A 12,290-nucleotide genomic window follows, 5' to 3' on the forward strand; every position below is an offset into this window, starting at 1 on the left:
GCCCCTCACATCCATGTAGTCCCTGCCAACACAGAGCCAAAGACGGCCACTTTGCTGCCACTTTGTGGCCACCCCTTTGTGCTGCCAGCAGCATCAGACCCAGGAAGTGGGCTGGTACTGCATAATTGCTTTTTGTGTAATCCATACCACAATTCAGTTTTCAAATACAACATGTGGTTTTGATCATACAAGTAATTAGGTAGGATAGGTGAAAATTCATGGAAAATAACAGCACAACTCCTAAAATGGATAATTCTCCAGATGCAGTTTTATGGTTGACTTACAACAATGTAAGTCCAATGAGACCATCTCTTCAGCCCCATTTTAGGATGTCTCCCACACAGCTTTTCAGGCTTTGGTGAACTCCAGCTGCTCAGCATGGTTTGGTGAATCACAAACCCATTTGAGACACCGTAGTGTGTCAGTATTCGTGGCACGTGCCCTTCTGTGTCCTTGCACCCAATGCCAGGAGGCCACCGGGAAAACAGCAGGAAGGGATTCATAGCATTTGAAAATGGATTTAGTCACGCACATATGCAGGACATCCTGCATTGCCACTAAATCCCAACACTGCTGTGGCCTCAACAGGCTGCTCCTGACACTTGTACAAGCCCACCAAAGTGCCCCAGTCTCATGCCTCCACAGGACACCCTCCCCACTTGCACAGAGCCCCACTTCCCACACTGAGGCACAGACAGCAAGGTGTGGAAGAGAAGTTGCCATGGGACACAGCTGGGCTGATGCTCCAAGGATGACAAGTCAAAATCAGGCATGACTCACCTCCTGCTCACTGCCATGGAAACTGAATAATGAGGCACAGTGCTCATTGTTCTGCTCACCTCACCAGGTGCCTAACTTAGGCCTCCAGCCTGGCGGGATGCTGCCCCAGGGCCCTGACTGTACCTGGCAGTCACCGGAGTGCTGAAAAGGATTAAAGAGAGGGTATTCTATGACCTTATAGAAATCTATGATAAACAAGTTTATGACTTCATAGAAATCTATGAGAGATAAACAAGTTTAACAGTCAGAGAGGTCAGAAGTAAACAGATGGGCTTCTCATTTTCAAGAAAATGAATGTTGGACTCCTGGTAACAACAGCCAGCAGAAAAGAAATCTGTGATGGAGTCCAGTGGTGACCCTGGGAGGCCACAGAAATGGCCAATAACCAGCCAAAGACAATAATGACAGAAAAAAAAAAAGAAAAAAGAAAAAAAAAAACACATTGCAGGAGCATATTGGGACAAAGCTGCTATTCCTCTGGTCCCCACATCGGGTCTGGCAGCATGCAGGAAGCATCAGGTTTCACTGCACAGGTGTCACAAGGCCTGCATCCCACCAAGCCCCACCCAAGTAGCCCTGCAATGCAGTGACATGCTGCGCTGAGCACACGCCTCTGTGGAAACCTCCATGTCTCCCTCACCCTCTGTGGACAGAGGCAGTGACTCATGGTGAAGCAGAAGGCACTGCTCATTTGAGTTCTGCTCCTGGGTGCTCATTGGCATGAAAAAATCATAACAAATAGAGCTGCCTTCTGCATTCAGGCTCTTAAATCAGAGCCATTTGCTTTCGCGCTCTCTGCTCCTCTTGTGTCACTGAGCTCAGCAGTGCCATTTCAGCCAATTTCCTGCAGAGGTGAGGCCAGCACAGGGCCTCGTCCATGTCCCTGCCATCACCTGGGCTGCTCTTTGGCCCCGTAACTCAACTTGTGAGCTTGTCTGAGTTAAATCTGGCAGAAGGATAGAGGTCACAAAAGTAATTAAGATCCTTAATTAAGTGATTAAGCTTCATAAAATAATTCATTTGAGATAGAAGAAAGTGGGGCTGTACGCCTACAGGTTCAGCTCAGGGACCTGTTGAGTTCTGCTGTCAGACTTCAGATCCCTTCGGATGCTGACGACCCACCTTCATGAAGAGAGCTGTAAACAGAAGGCGGAGAAACTTGTGTGGGTGTTTGCTGGAGTAACAGAAAGCCTCAGCACTCAGTTGAAGTCAGTACAAAGTTTAGTCAGTTCCGGGGCGCTGGCTGCAGCAGCTGATGCTCTCAGGGGCAGCTGCTCTCTTGGGGCCACTAAATCCTGCTGGTGGGTCATGGTCCCAGGCTCCCACTGGCCAGCCAGCGGCCCATAGGCAGGAAAGGACAGATTTAATAAAAATGGGTTGCCCTGTAGTGACATCATTTCATGTCACTACATGTGACAATGTTTGAACATATCAAAGAAGGGAATGAAAAATCCTCCTTTGAGAGAAACTAATAGCAGAAAAATGGTAAACAAAACCAAAAAAGTCACCCAAAATCTAATACAGAGGGAAATTTTGCTCAGCACTATTCATGAATATACACAAGATAAAAAATGTAATTACCTAAGTAAGTAGGTAGTTACCACGTGTTCTACATTCACACAGCATTGTACATTTACAATGCTGAGAGAAGTAACTTCTGTTTACCCCAATAGCCTTCATAAATGCCCACATGCCCAACAACATGAGTAATTTCTTCCCACATCTCTCTTCCTGCTGCCTCTTGTTCACAGTTGAGACAAATTCACAACAGAGTCCCAGGTAAGGAAAGATTTATTCGATCAGTCATTGGCTGCGTATCAATTACTCAGCACTGATACCATTACCATCTTTATTTACTTGTTTGTTTTTAAGAAAACCTTTGTTCTGTGGTAACGACTACTTTTTTTTTTTTTTTTCACTTATACTACTTGCAGCATTTCTATTGCAGTGCCTGCAAGTTCTCTATTGCAATTATTAACAAAGTCTCTCCACCCACCAGGCACTGTCTCTCCATTCCCTGAGCTGCTGAGGTCACTCACGAAGCTGTGCCTGTGCCTGTGTCAGCAGCAGGGCAGAGGGCTTGGTGCCCCTGCCACACTTTGAGCTGCGGAGTATCCTGCCTCCCTAGGAAGGAAATGCAGCTCATTGCAACAATTACTTATTGAAACTTCAGTTTCAAGCAAACAGTGAGGTCAGACTTTCCTTCTCACTAGTAACTTCTGATAATACCAGCTCTGGGAAGTTTGCTGCTCTAACAACGCTGCATTGAATAGGCACATATATATCTGTACACAGAGTGAAGCAGAACCCTGGCTATGTAGCAGACATGGATGTGTGTGCTAAATCCCCTCTAAAGATTGGAAATGTGAAAATCAGCATCATTTTCTGGAAGGCACAGTCAGTGCTGTGCTTCACAGAATAATGCTTATTGCAGTGACATGGCAAGAAAGGAGCCAAAGTGACCTTTGGAAAACCAAGTATATAGATCTGACCCATATGCTGGGTTGTTACACGGGGGAAAAGCTGCCAGACTGCTTTGCAAGTATAGACAGTAATGCAAAACAAAACATAGATTTTATTTCATTTTTCCTGATCAAATGAAAGTCCAAACATTCTTCAAGCAGCCAAAAAGCAACAGTGCAATTTGCCGGATGTACTGGTCAGCTGGAAAACTTCTTTTGAATAATCCATTCCCTTTGTGTTCTTGTTTCATATACATAACTTTTTCCTACAAAATGAGCTAATGGCACGGTCACCTAAAATGTTTAAATTTCTCAAGTTGAAAGCATGCCAGCTGTGAAAACTGGAGGAGAAAAAACCAAATTGTTTTCTGGCACTGACAGCTCATTTTTGGCTGGAGAACCCTGCTTTGGGTCTGAAGAGCATCACTCTCTCCATTTGTGCCAGCAGCAGAAGTGTGCTGCACGGAGAAGTGCAAAGCGTGGGAATTCCAAGTCTGGAGCCCTCAGAACAAGAAAGGCAGGGAGCTGTTGGAGAGGGTCCAGAGGAGAGCCATGAAGATGATCAGGGACTGGAGCACCTCCCCTGTGAAGACAAACTGAGGGAGCTGAGCTTGTTCAGCCTGGAGAAAAGAAGGCTGCAGGGTGACTTCATTGCAGCCTTTCAATACCTAAAGGGACCCTATAAACAGGAGGGGAGTCAACTCTTTGAAATTGTAGATAACAGCAGGACAAGGGGAAATGGTTTGAAGTTGAGGGAGGGAAGATTTAGGTTGGATGTCAGGGGGAAGTTCTTTACTATGAGAGTGGTGAGGTGCTGGAACAGGCTGCCCAGAGAAGTTGTGGATGCCCCATCCCTGGAGGTGTTCATGGCCAGATTGGATGGGGCCTGGGCAGCCTGGTCTAGTATTGAATGTGGAGGTTGGTGGCCCCGCGTGTGGCAGGGGGGTTGGAGATTCATGATCCTTGAGGTCCCTTCCAACCCTGGCCATTCTGTGATTCTGTGGAAGTGATGCTGGGACCAGCTCTTTCTGCGCGTTCCCCCAGCCCACAGCAGCCATTCCCAGCCGCAGAGGAATCCAGCAGCCCCAGGCTCTTTCCCGTCAGTGACACACACATGAGTAGCACAGAGGAGATGCCATTAATAATTCTGCTGCTTTCTGTCAGGAGCTTCCAGAGGAGCTGTAAAGTTGGGATGCCTGAGGTTAGCAGGGATGTTAATCAACTCATCGGTCCCAAGAGGTACTTCTCCAGTAGCAATTTCACCCTTCACTAAACACTTCGGTTTTATGGCTAAAATCCCCCTGCTTTTCCACAACAAGAAAGTTGTCCATCACAACAAGAGTTGTTCAGCATGCACCTGGCTCATGTGTCTCCTGCTGCTGTAAGGTCTGCCGCCAAGCACATCACTCACTGACATTCTGCAATTTGCACTTGTTCTGCTGTGTCTTACACAGGTCCAGCCTTTACGCTGCCAGTCTTGAACTACTTTTCTCTCCAAGTTTAGGAAGTCAAATCCTGCTCTTACACTAGATTTTCCATGGATTTGCCACAGCATGGGAGCAGATTTTTTTTTGTAACAGTGTTCTGTTTTCTTACTTTTCAGTACTGTGGCTCAGCAATTGCTTCTTCACTTGTTTAGCATGCAGAACTTAGTATACGAATGTGGTGGCACTTAAACAAAGGAGCTCAAATGACTTGCTGAAACCTTGCTCAGGACAGACAGAGCAGTTCCTCTCAGCAGAGGAGTTACCGCAGCTGGAAGTGGCGGTTTCTTGGCTGGCTTCAGGCTGATTCTTAGAGAACAACTGCCAGCAGCTGGGATGTGGGCAGACATCCCAACAGATTGCACAGCATAAGCTGGTGCACCTCTGGGAAGAGGTGGCAACAATTTAAGAATCCTTTTCCCTCCTGGAGAGAGGCATGCAAACCTTCAAAACATTTGGGCTTGTTAGCACGTAAGGAACACAATGCAAATTTGCTATGGTCCTGTTTACAAAAGGGTCCAAAGGAGTGGGCCCTGGAGACAAGAAGGGCTGCTGGTGGAACACAGGACTCTCCTCCAGTGGCTGGATATGCACAGAGCAGGATGTACACAGCCCATTCATACTGCAAACACTAATCCCACATCTTGCAGCCTGGGCCCAGTTCTGCTACTGAGCTGAAGACGACATCTCACCTCTGTGTACTTCTCTTCCTGCTGTTGTTGGGGATAAAGCCCTTGAAGTTATCATCACATCCATGACTTGTAGGTTCACCTTAAGGAGACATCATTGCAACACAAAAAACATTCACCAGGAAAAGATTAAATCCAGCCCAGTAGTTGAGGAAGCCATTGCAAAAGTGCCAGGACACAGGAGATTAAGTTGCATGGCCCATTAAGATTGAAAGTTGTAAAAGCCCAACAAAAAGCGACTGATACTTTTTCTTCTGTTTTGACATTGTTTAAATTGCTCCAGACAGACCTAGAACTCAGTTTGTAGCATTGCATCCAGATGTAAAGAAATTATATTGTTTGATGAAGGCTGAATCAAAGGACTGGTTCTTAGGAATCTCTTAAAAACAGAGATGGACACACTATAGAAGCAAGAGAAGCACAAGCTAAGGAACCAAGAGATGCGTGAGGTAACCTACTCATGTGTCTGTCCCCAACATTGCAAGGCCCCTCACAAAGTGTTAAGACCAGTCAATCTTGCATTTGAAAACCAATATGCTTTTGTTTCTCAGAGAGCAATCTAAAAATAAAATATGAACTAAGCATAACATGCTAAATACATGAGCTGAGGTCACTTGCTGGTGGATGAGAATGGGCTTTAGGATAGCTGGGGCACAGGAATATTTATAACTGCAGCCGGATCCCTGAACCTGTTGGTCACTGTGAAAGTGTCCTCCCGTGACAGCAGGACTCGAGCAGTGCCAGGACTGCAGAGCCCAGCATGTGACTGATGGCAGGATCTAGGCAGGAATGCTCATGAAAAGGAACTATCATGTTCTGATCCCATAGGCAAAGCCACATACAAATTCAGAACCCATACACTTTAGCATCCTGCATTGCATTTCTGGCGTTTCGCAGGAGCCAAGCCACAGTACGACTGCTCTCTTTAAAGTCCTTTCCTCTCCAGGCTAATTTGTTCTGTAAGATGCCTGGAGAAGAAAAATAGAAAAACACATAGATTACTATTATACATGCTGTTTTGGGACTCAATCTAGGAGACAGTTTATAAAGTCTAAATAAACTGGTAAACTAAGAAAAGCAAACAACAACACTCAAGCTTGACTTTTGTATTAAAATCAAGCTATCAAAGCGTGAATACCCTCTGCAACTTTACTACAAGTCACAAGGGAAATTATACCTCCAGCACCCCGTTTTCCATTCCTCCATGTGCTTCAGGCAGTACTCAGCCCTGAGATCCCAGCACTGCACACTGTGGCTGCCAGGCAATTAATATGTGCTGGCACTGTGCCACTGAGGTTTGAGGATAAAGACAATACCATTGCTTCAGAGAACATGCTGTAATGTAACGTCCTCAGAGCAAACTTGGCCCAGTTGAACAGCTGGATGCATTCTGCAAACAGGAGCAGGGCAGGGTGCTGTACTCATGGCCGTTAGCACGCGTGGCCTTGCTCCAGGCAGCCCTGCTACTCGCTTGCCTTGTAAGTATCAGAAAACCATTTTCTTTCTTTCCTTCCATAGAAAAATAATTGCAGAGGTACAAATTAAAAAAAAAAAATCAGCAATTTTCCAGAATAGAAGCTCTACAAAGCCTAGAGAAGAATATAGTGAGGCAGAGAGCCCAAAGTCAGCATCTGAGTACTTTTTGGAAAACATGATCTGTCTGTGGCCTTCTGCCACTGAAAACATTTCAGTTACGTTTCACGGTGGCATTTAGTACTTCAGTGTACTCCAAGTATTACAAAGCACGGGTTTGGAAAAGCATCCATCTGCCAGAATGTGGCTCTGATCATCTGCCCGCAGGTGCCTCACCCCAAGCAATCAGATTTGTCTGAGCACTTACAAAAAGAATAAGAAGCTTAAACACAGCCATGGCTGCATTGTCCTCACAGCTCCAAAAAAGGGCTGCTGCTCTGCTATGGCATAGCCAGAGGGAGCCAAGCTCTGATCAGAGCATTGCTGGGTTCTGTAGATCCCATCTCCAGCATCATTTTCCCAGGTACTGGAGATGTAACCTTTAAAGGCACAGAATACAACGCTCATGAAGGGTAACTATTATTTTAAAAGTAGATGGATTACAGCAATTAAAAACCCAAAACTTTGTACAGGTGTACACACGTATCCACATAATTTAAAAACAAGTATGTTGTTTCCAGATTCTGCAATACACAGCTATGTTTCAGGGACACTTCAGCACTCCTCCTTCGAAACAGATGGGAGTCAAAGTGATGGCTTTACTTGTTTGCCTTTGTAACTCTGTGATTTGCCACACAAGTCATTTACCTTTTGCGCATTTGAGTTAATCCAAACATCTTCAAACCTGAGTGCCCCAGAATGGGAAACTTTATTGGTAACTGGAGATTCTCCAAGAGGACTTTTTACTCAGGCCTCATATTGGACATACAATTGACCACATCAGTGGACATGTGCTGTGGAGGCCCCAGCCCAAGCCCCTGGCAGCAGATAGAGCTACCTTACCTCCATCACAGCCTTCCAGCACTGCTGAAGGTTTCCAGGAGCTCAGCTGCCACCAGATGAATCTGTCAGAGGGCACAGCAGCTGAGGAGATGACCGGCTGGCTGACAGAGGCCGAGGCACAACAGCTTTGCTGTAGTGCTGCTCACGCACAGCAAAGTACAAGCAGCCAGCATCCAAAGGCAGAGCCCTAAAAACAAGTCATCTTCTGACCTAGACCTGCTTGCGTGGAAAGGGCAGCTCCCAGTAGCAGCAGTAACTGGACACCAATGATTGTCTCCTGAATCCCTGACCATCTTCAGTGACCAGAAACAGAGAGAGTTGCTAAGGAAACAGAGAGATTTCCTGAAGGAGACATTATTTGGAGCTGAAACCCAATTCCTCCAAAGGAACTGGTCCCATGGTTATGAAAGAATTATCATGTACAAAAAGCATCAGAAAAAGTGCCAAGTGTGGTTACTCACTAATTCCCAGCTCTGCGTTGAAAGAAAGGGGCAGGAGAAGGGAAGAGAAACGGAATCTGCACAGCAGGAAGAGTTGCTGTTAAGTTTTTGGATACCTGCTGGGTTATAATACACTAGTGCTACTGAGAAGGGAAAGGCTTTCACTATGGATTTAGTCAGAATTCTGCTTCTGAAAGCAGCTCAGAGCTCAAGGAAGCCTACTGCCCATGTACTTGAAGAGTCAGGTAAGGCCCCATTAGTTAGAACCCATGAACCTGAGATGAAGCCATTGAACCTGTTCTTTCCAGCACCTTTGTCAAAGTGCAGCTTGGAGCTTCCTACAGGTATTGTATATCCCTTACTAACAGGATAAAGGCATTGGATGGCAGCCTGAGAAAACATGCTCAGAGCAAGACATGAGTTTGCTCTGGGGGAAAGAAGAGTACAAGGAGCATTGAAATCTCAGCCCCTCAGTGAAGGAGACATGAAACAATTCTCCTTTCTCCAAGGGAGCAGGGGGGAAATCAACAGCCATAAAAAGACTTCCTGACAAATCAGAAAAAGTGTAAGCAGAGCATGAAAGAGCAATAACAAGTGCACCACCTCAAGGCAGTCCACTGAGAGAAAAGTAACAGGGATGAACCATACCTGCTTTTCCTGTGTGGCTGAGCACACAGCAGCCACCAGAAGAGGAGAGTAAGCTCTGTGAGCAGCACTGCACCACAGACAGTCAGGTCAGTGTTGCACACACAGCACATTCAAATGTTTTAAGCACAGCAGCTCAGAGAAGTGGGAATTTTTCCCTGTTTCACTGTCAGTAAGTTTAGCAAAGGCCTTAGGTTTGCAAACTCAGGGGAAAATTGGTAACTTTTACGCAAGTATACAAACAACTCTGACATAAACTGAAGTTACGCTCCCATTCACTTTACACACTCAAAATTCTACTTGTGGTGCTAAGGGAAAGCTATTGAAGGAAACAACCCTGCAGAAAGACCGATAGGAATGAACAGCTGAGAGTAGGTTGGGGACAGTGACAATTTAAATCGCATCTGTCACAGCATGTCCAGCTCCCTGTGCCCCCCAGAGTATTCACATTCAAGTCAAGGGACACTATTCATGTGGACAAGAACTCACTCAACTGTTTGTGCAAACTGCTGGTCAATACCACTGCATCCTCTTGGGACCAGACAGATGCAGGGACACCCAAGTACAATCATCCAGTCTGCAGACAAGTCTGCTGCTGCTCAGTTCCTTATTGTGTTCAGCGCTTTGGGACAGGAAGGGCCAAAACCCTTATGGAACACTTTATGGAACAAGAAATGCTTCTTTGATCCAACAGCAAGAGATATGTTAGCTAACAGAGCAGCTCGTGTATGAACTCTAAAGTATTAACAGGCATTTTAAAATGTACTATTCTCATACTTCAAAACCAATCAAACAAAAAAACCCCTTCAAATTGGTCAGTCCCCTATCACCATCCATACTGCAGATTCAAGAAAACGCCTGTTGTTGCCACCTCTAAGGCAAAGCAACCACTACATGCAGAGAAAACCTACAAGTGCATAGCAAGTAGTTGTCTACACATACAGGTCTCATGCTACAAAACAAGTTAGTGCAAACATGGGCAGAAAAGCCGCAGCAGCAGCAAACCTCATCTTTTGGTTTTTCCCAACCTCTTCACTCCCACCCCCAATCCTCCAATCTCTGTTCCATACATTTTTCTCTAGATCACAGAATCACAGAATTGCCAGGGTTGGAAGGGACCTCAAGGATCATGAATCTCCAACCCTCCTGCCACATGCAGGGCCACCAACCTGCACTAGATATGGATGCATGGACTTGACGTCAAAATTCTGTTAAAAAGATTGCTACCAAGGACAATAAAGGTTTTAAACCATTAGAATGAAGATCCTAATTAAAGAACCATACAGCTTATATACATTCTTCTTGTGTTACTTACACACAACTAAACATTTGCAATGGACAGAGACCAGGTATCACAGTGGCTGCATCTGCTGAAAATGCTCAGTCGGATGCTCATGCCAAAACCAAATTCTTCTGCGTTCTCTCCAGCAACTTACCCAAGTAAATCAGCAGTGGCAGAGCAGTATGCCCCCCAAAATAAGTGTCAGAAACTCAAAATACTTTGAAAAATGTGTCATTTTATTTGTACACTTTGAAAGTTGTACATAGAAACTTATAATACAGTCCTGTAAATTTACTCATTGCTAGAAGAACTGCCTGGGAGAGGGGAAGGGATTTATTGATTGATCATCAAGAAGTTCGAGGGGATAAACAAAAAACACAGGCAAAAATTTAAAAAGTTATGGAACTCTTTTGTTGTTGTTGTTTTGTTTTTAATCCCCGGTACAAATTTTATAAATACAAAACAAATTCACAAATTACTTTGAATGCTAAATAAATATCTACTTAATAAACTCGGACTGAATACCTCCAGCCAGCACTGGTACAGTACTTATAAGATATGCTCATTGTACTCATTCATGTGTAGTGTCGAGAAGATATGCTCAAACAACTTTTAAACATACACACAGTTTCTTCAACTGCGCTACAGCAGAAGATTTTATCTGAGTTGATAAAGCCCTCAATACCACAGTTCTTACAATATCTAGAGGATGAAACAAGATCATTTGGTGCAGAAAAAAAACCAACGCATTTCTAGAAGATATTTGGACACATGAATGTATTAAAAATGTACAAAACCTCTGTAAACCAGTACTGTATCCAGTACAGCTATCAAAATTATTAGACACTGAATAAAACTGTAGCAAAGGTAATCTTTCCTACGTTCTCCTGAGTGCTTAATATTACATTGAGAATATAGTGCAGGCCACACTTCAAGGTGGTTAAACAGTTGTTATTGCTTTATACAGGTATGATGACTGCATGATTTAACATTTCATTTCATGAACAGAGCAGATTCCCTCAAAAAATCCTTTGGAAGGCAGAGGTTAGATTCGTGACTTCTTGGCCACGGGAGCGGCATGGTCCACATTACCAGATGTGATAGGAAGTCCCAGCTTTTGAGCCTGGATGTGGAAAAAAGCCTGAAGTCTAGTTCCAGCTTTTGCTTCACTTGTGTTACGAGGGTTGTATTCAAAGCAGTTTGAAAACATCAGCTCAATGTCTTCAATAAACTCCGCTAGTAAATAAAAAAGTAAATAAATGAACTTAGTGCATCTCACATCATCAGATAGCAGTATCATTGAGGAGCATGACACCACTCAACAAGTAAGAGTTCCCAACAGTGTCTTTACACATGCATCAAGTATGTACCATGTGTTAGCGAAGTGCCATGTAAACATTCTTAAAACTCCCATGATAATCAACAGAAAGATTACAAATCAGGCAGTGACAACTGAAGCTTTTCCAAGTATTTCATTGATGTCACATACTGACAACAAAAGCTTCAGAAATTACCAGCAGTATCTCAGCAGCTCATTTCTCATCCATCTGCACATCACACACTTTGGTAGTTAAAGATGTAACACTTGTTAAATACTGATCAGTAAAAGTTCTTTCAAAAAACCCAACAATTTCAGCTTCAAATCCTGACACAGCTTTATTTTAGGATGAGAATTTATTTTGCAGAGAGAACGGGTTCATTACCTCTTTCAATGCGTGATACTTACATGCTAGCTTGTATTCACATTTATTCACCTTTTCACGAATTATATTTAAGGCAATAGGTTTTTTGATGATATCATAATAGTCTGGTACCTTCAAAAAAAAAAAAAAGAGAATTTTATTCCTACAAAATAAATAGAAGCTTAAATCCTACTTAATTTCAAAGAAGAGGAAGAAAAGTAAATTGTGCATTAGCAGAAAGCATTTTGATTTTTAACAGAGTCCAAGGAACCACCTCTCTTTCCTGATCTTAATATCAGTGTGCAGATACTGCTTTTCCATTTTTTCTGTCATTAAAATTGCAATCACAAC

At 44.0% G+C, this 12,290-nt stretch overlaps 1 protein-coding gene across 5 annotated transcripts in view; it reads right to left on the bottom strand.

The window, feature by feature from the left end:
* Nucleotides 1-10,472: 10,472 nt before the first annotated feature.
* The window catches only part of BAZ1A (bromodomain adjacent to zinc finger domain 1A), a 53,046-nt gene continuing 51,228 nt past the window's right edge, over nucleotides 10,473-12,290 (bottom strand). For all 5 annotated transcript variants that reach the window (XM_031593804.2, XM_031593808.2, XM_090141316.1 and 2 more), the window contains 2 exons: nucleotides 11,984-12,071; nucleotides 10,473-11,493 (listed from right to left, as the gene is read on the bottom strand). In XM_031593804.2, the coding sequence (XP_031449664.2) occupies nucleotides 11,303-11,493; nucleotides 11,984-12,071 (279 nt within the window). In that variant the 3' untranslated portion in view covers nucleotides 10,473-11,302. The remainder of the gene's footprint in view (nucleotides 11,494-11,983; nucleotides 12,072-12,290) is intronic.

This window comes from Phasianus colchicus, chromosome 5 (genome assembly GCF_987193195.1).
Source record: "Phasianus colchicus chromosome 5, bPhaCol1.hap1.1, whole genome shotgun sequence".
NCBI lineage: Eukaryota > Metazoa > Chordata > Aves > Galliformes > Phasianidae > Phasianus > Phasianus colchicus.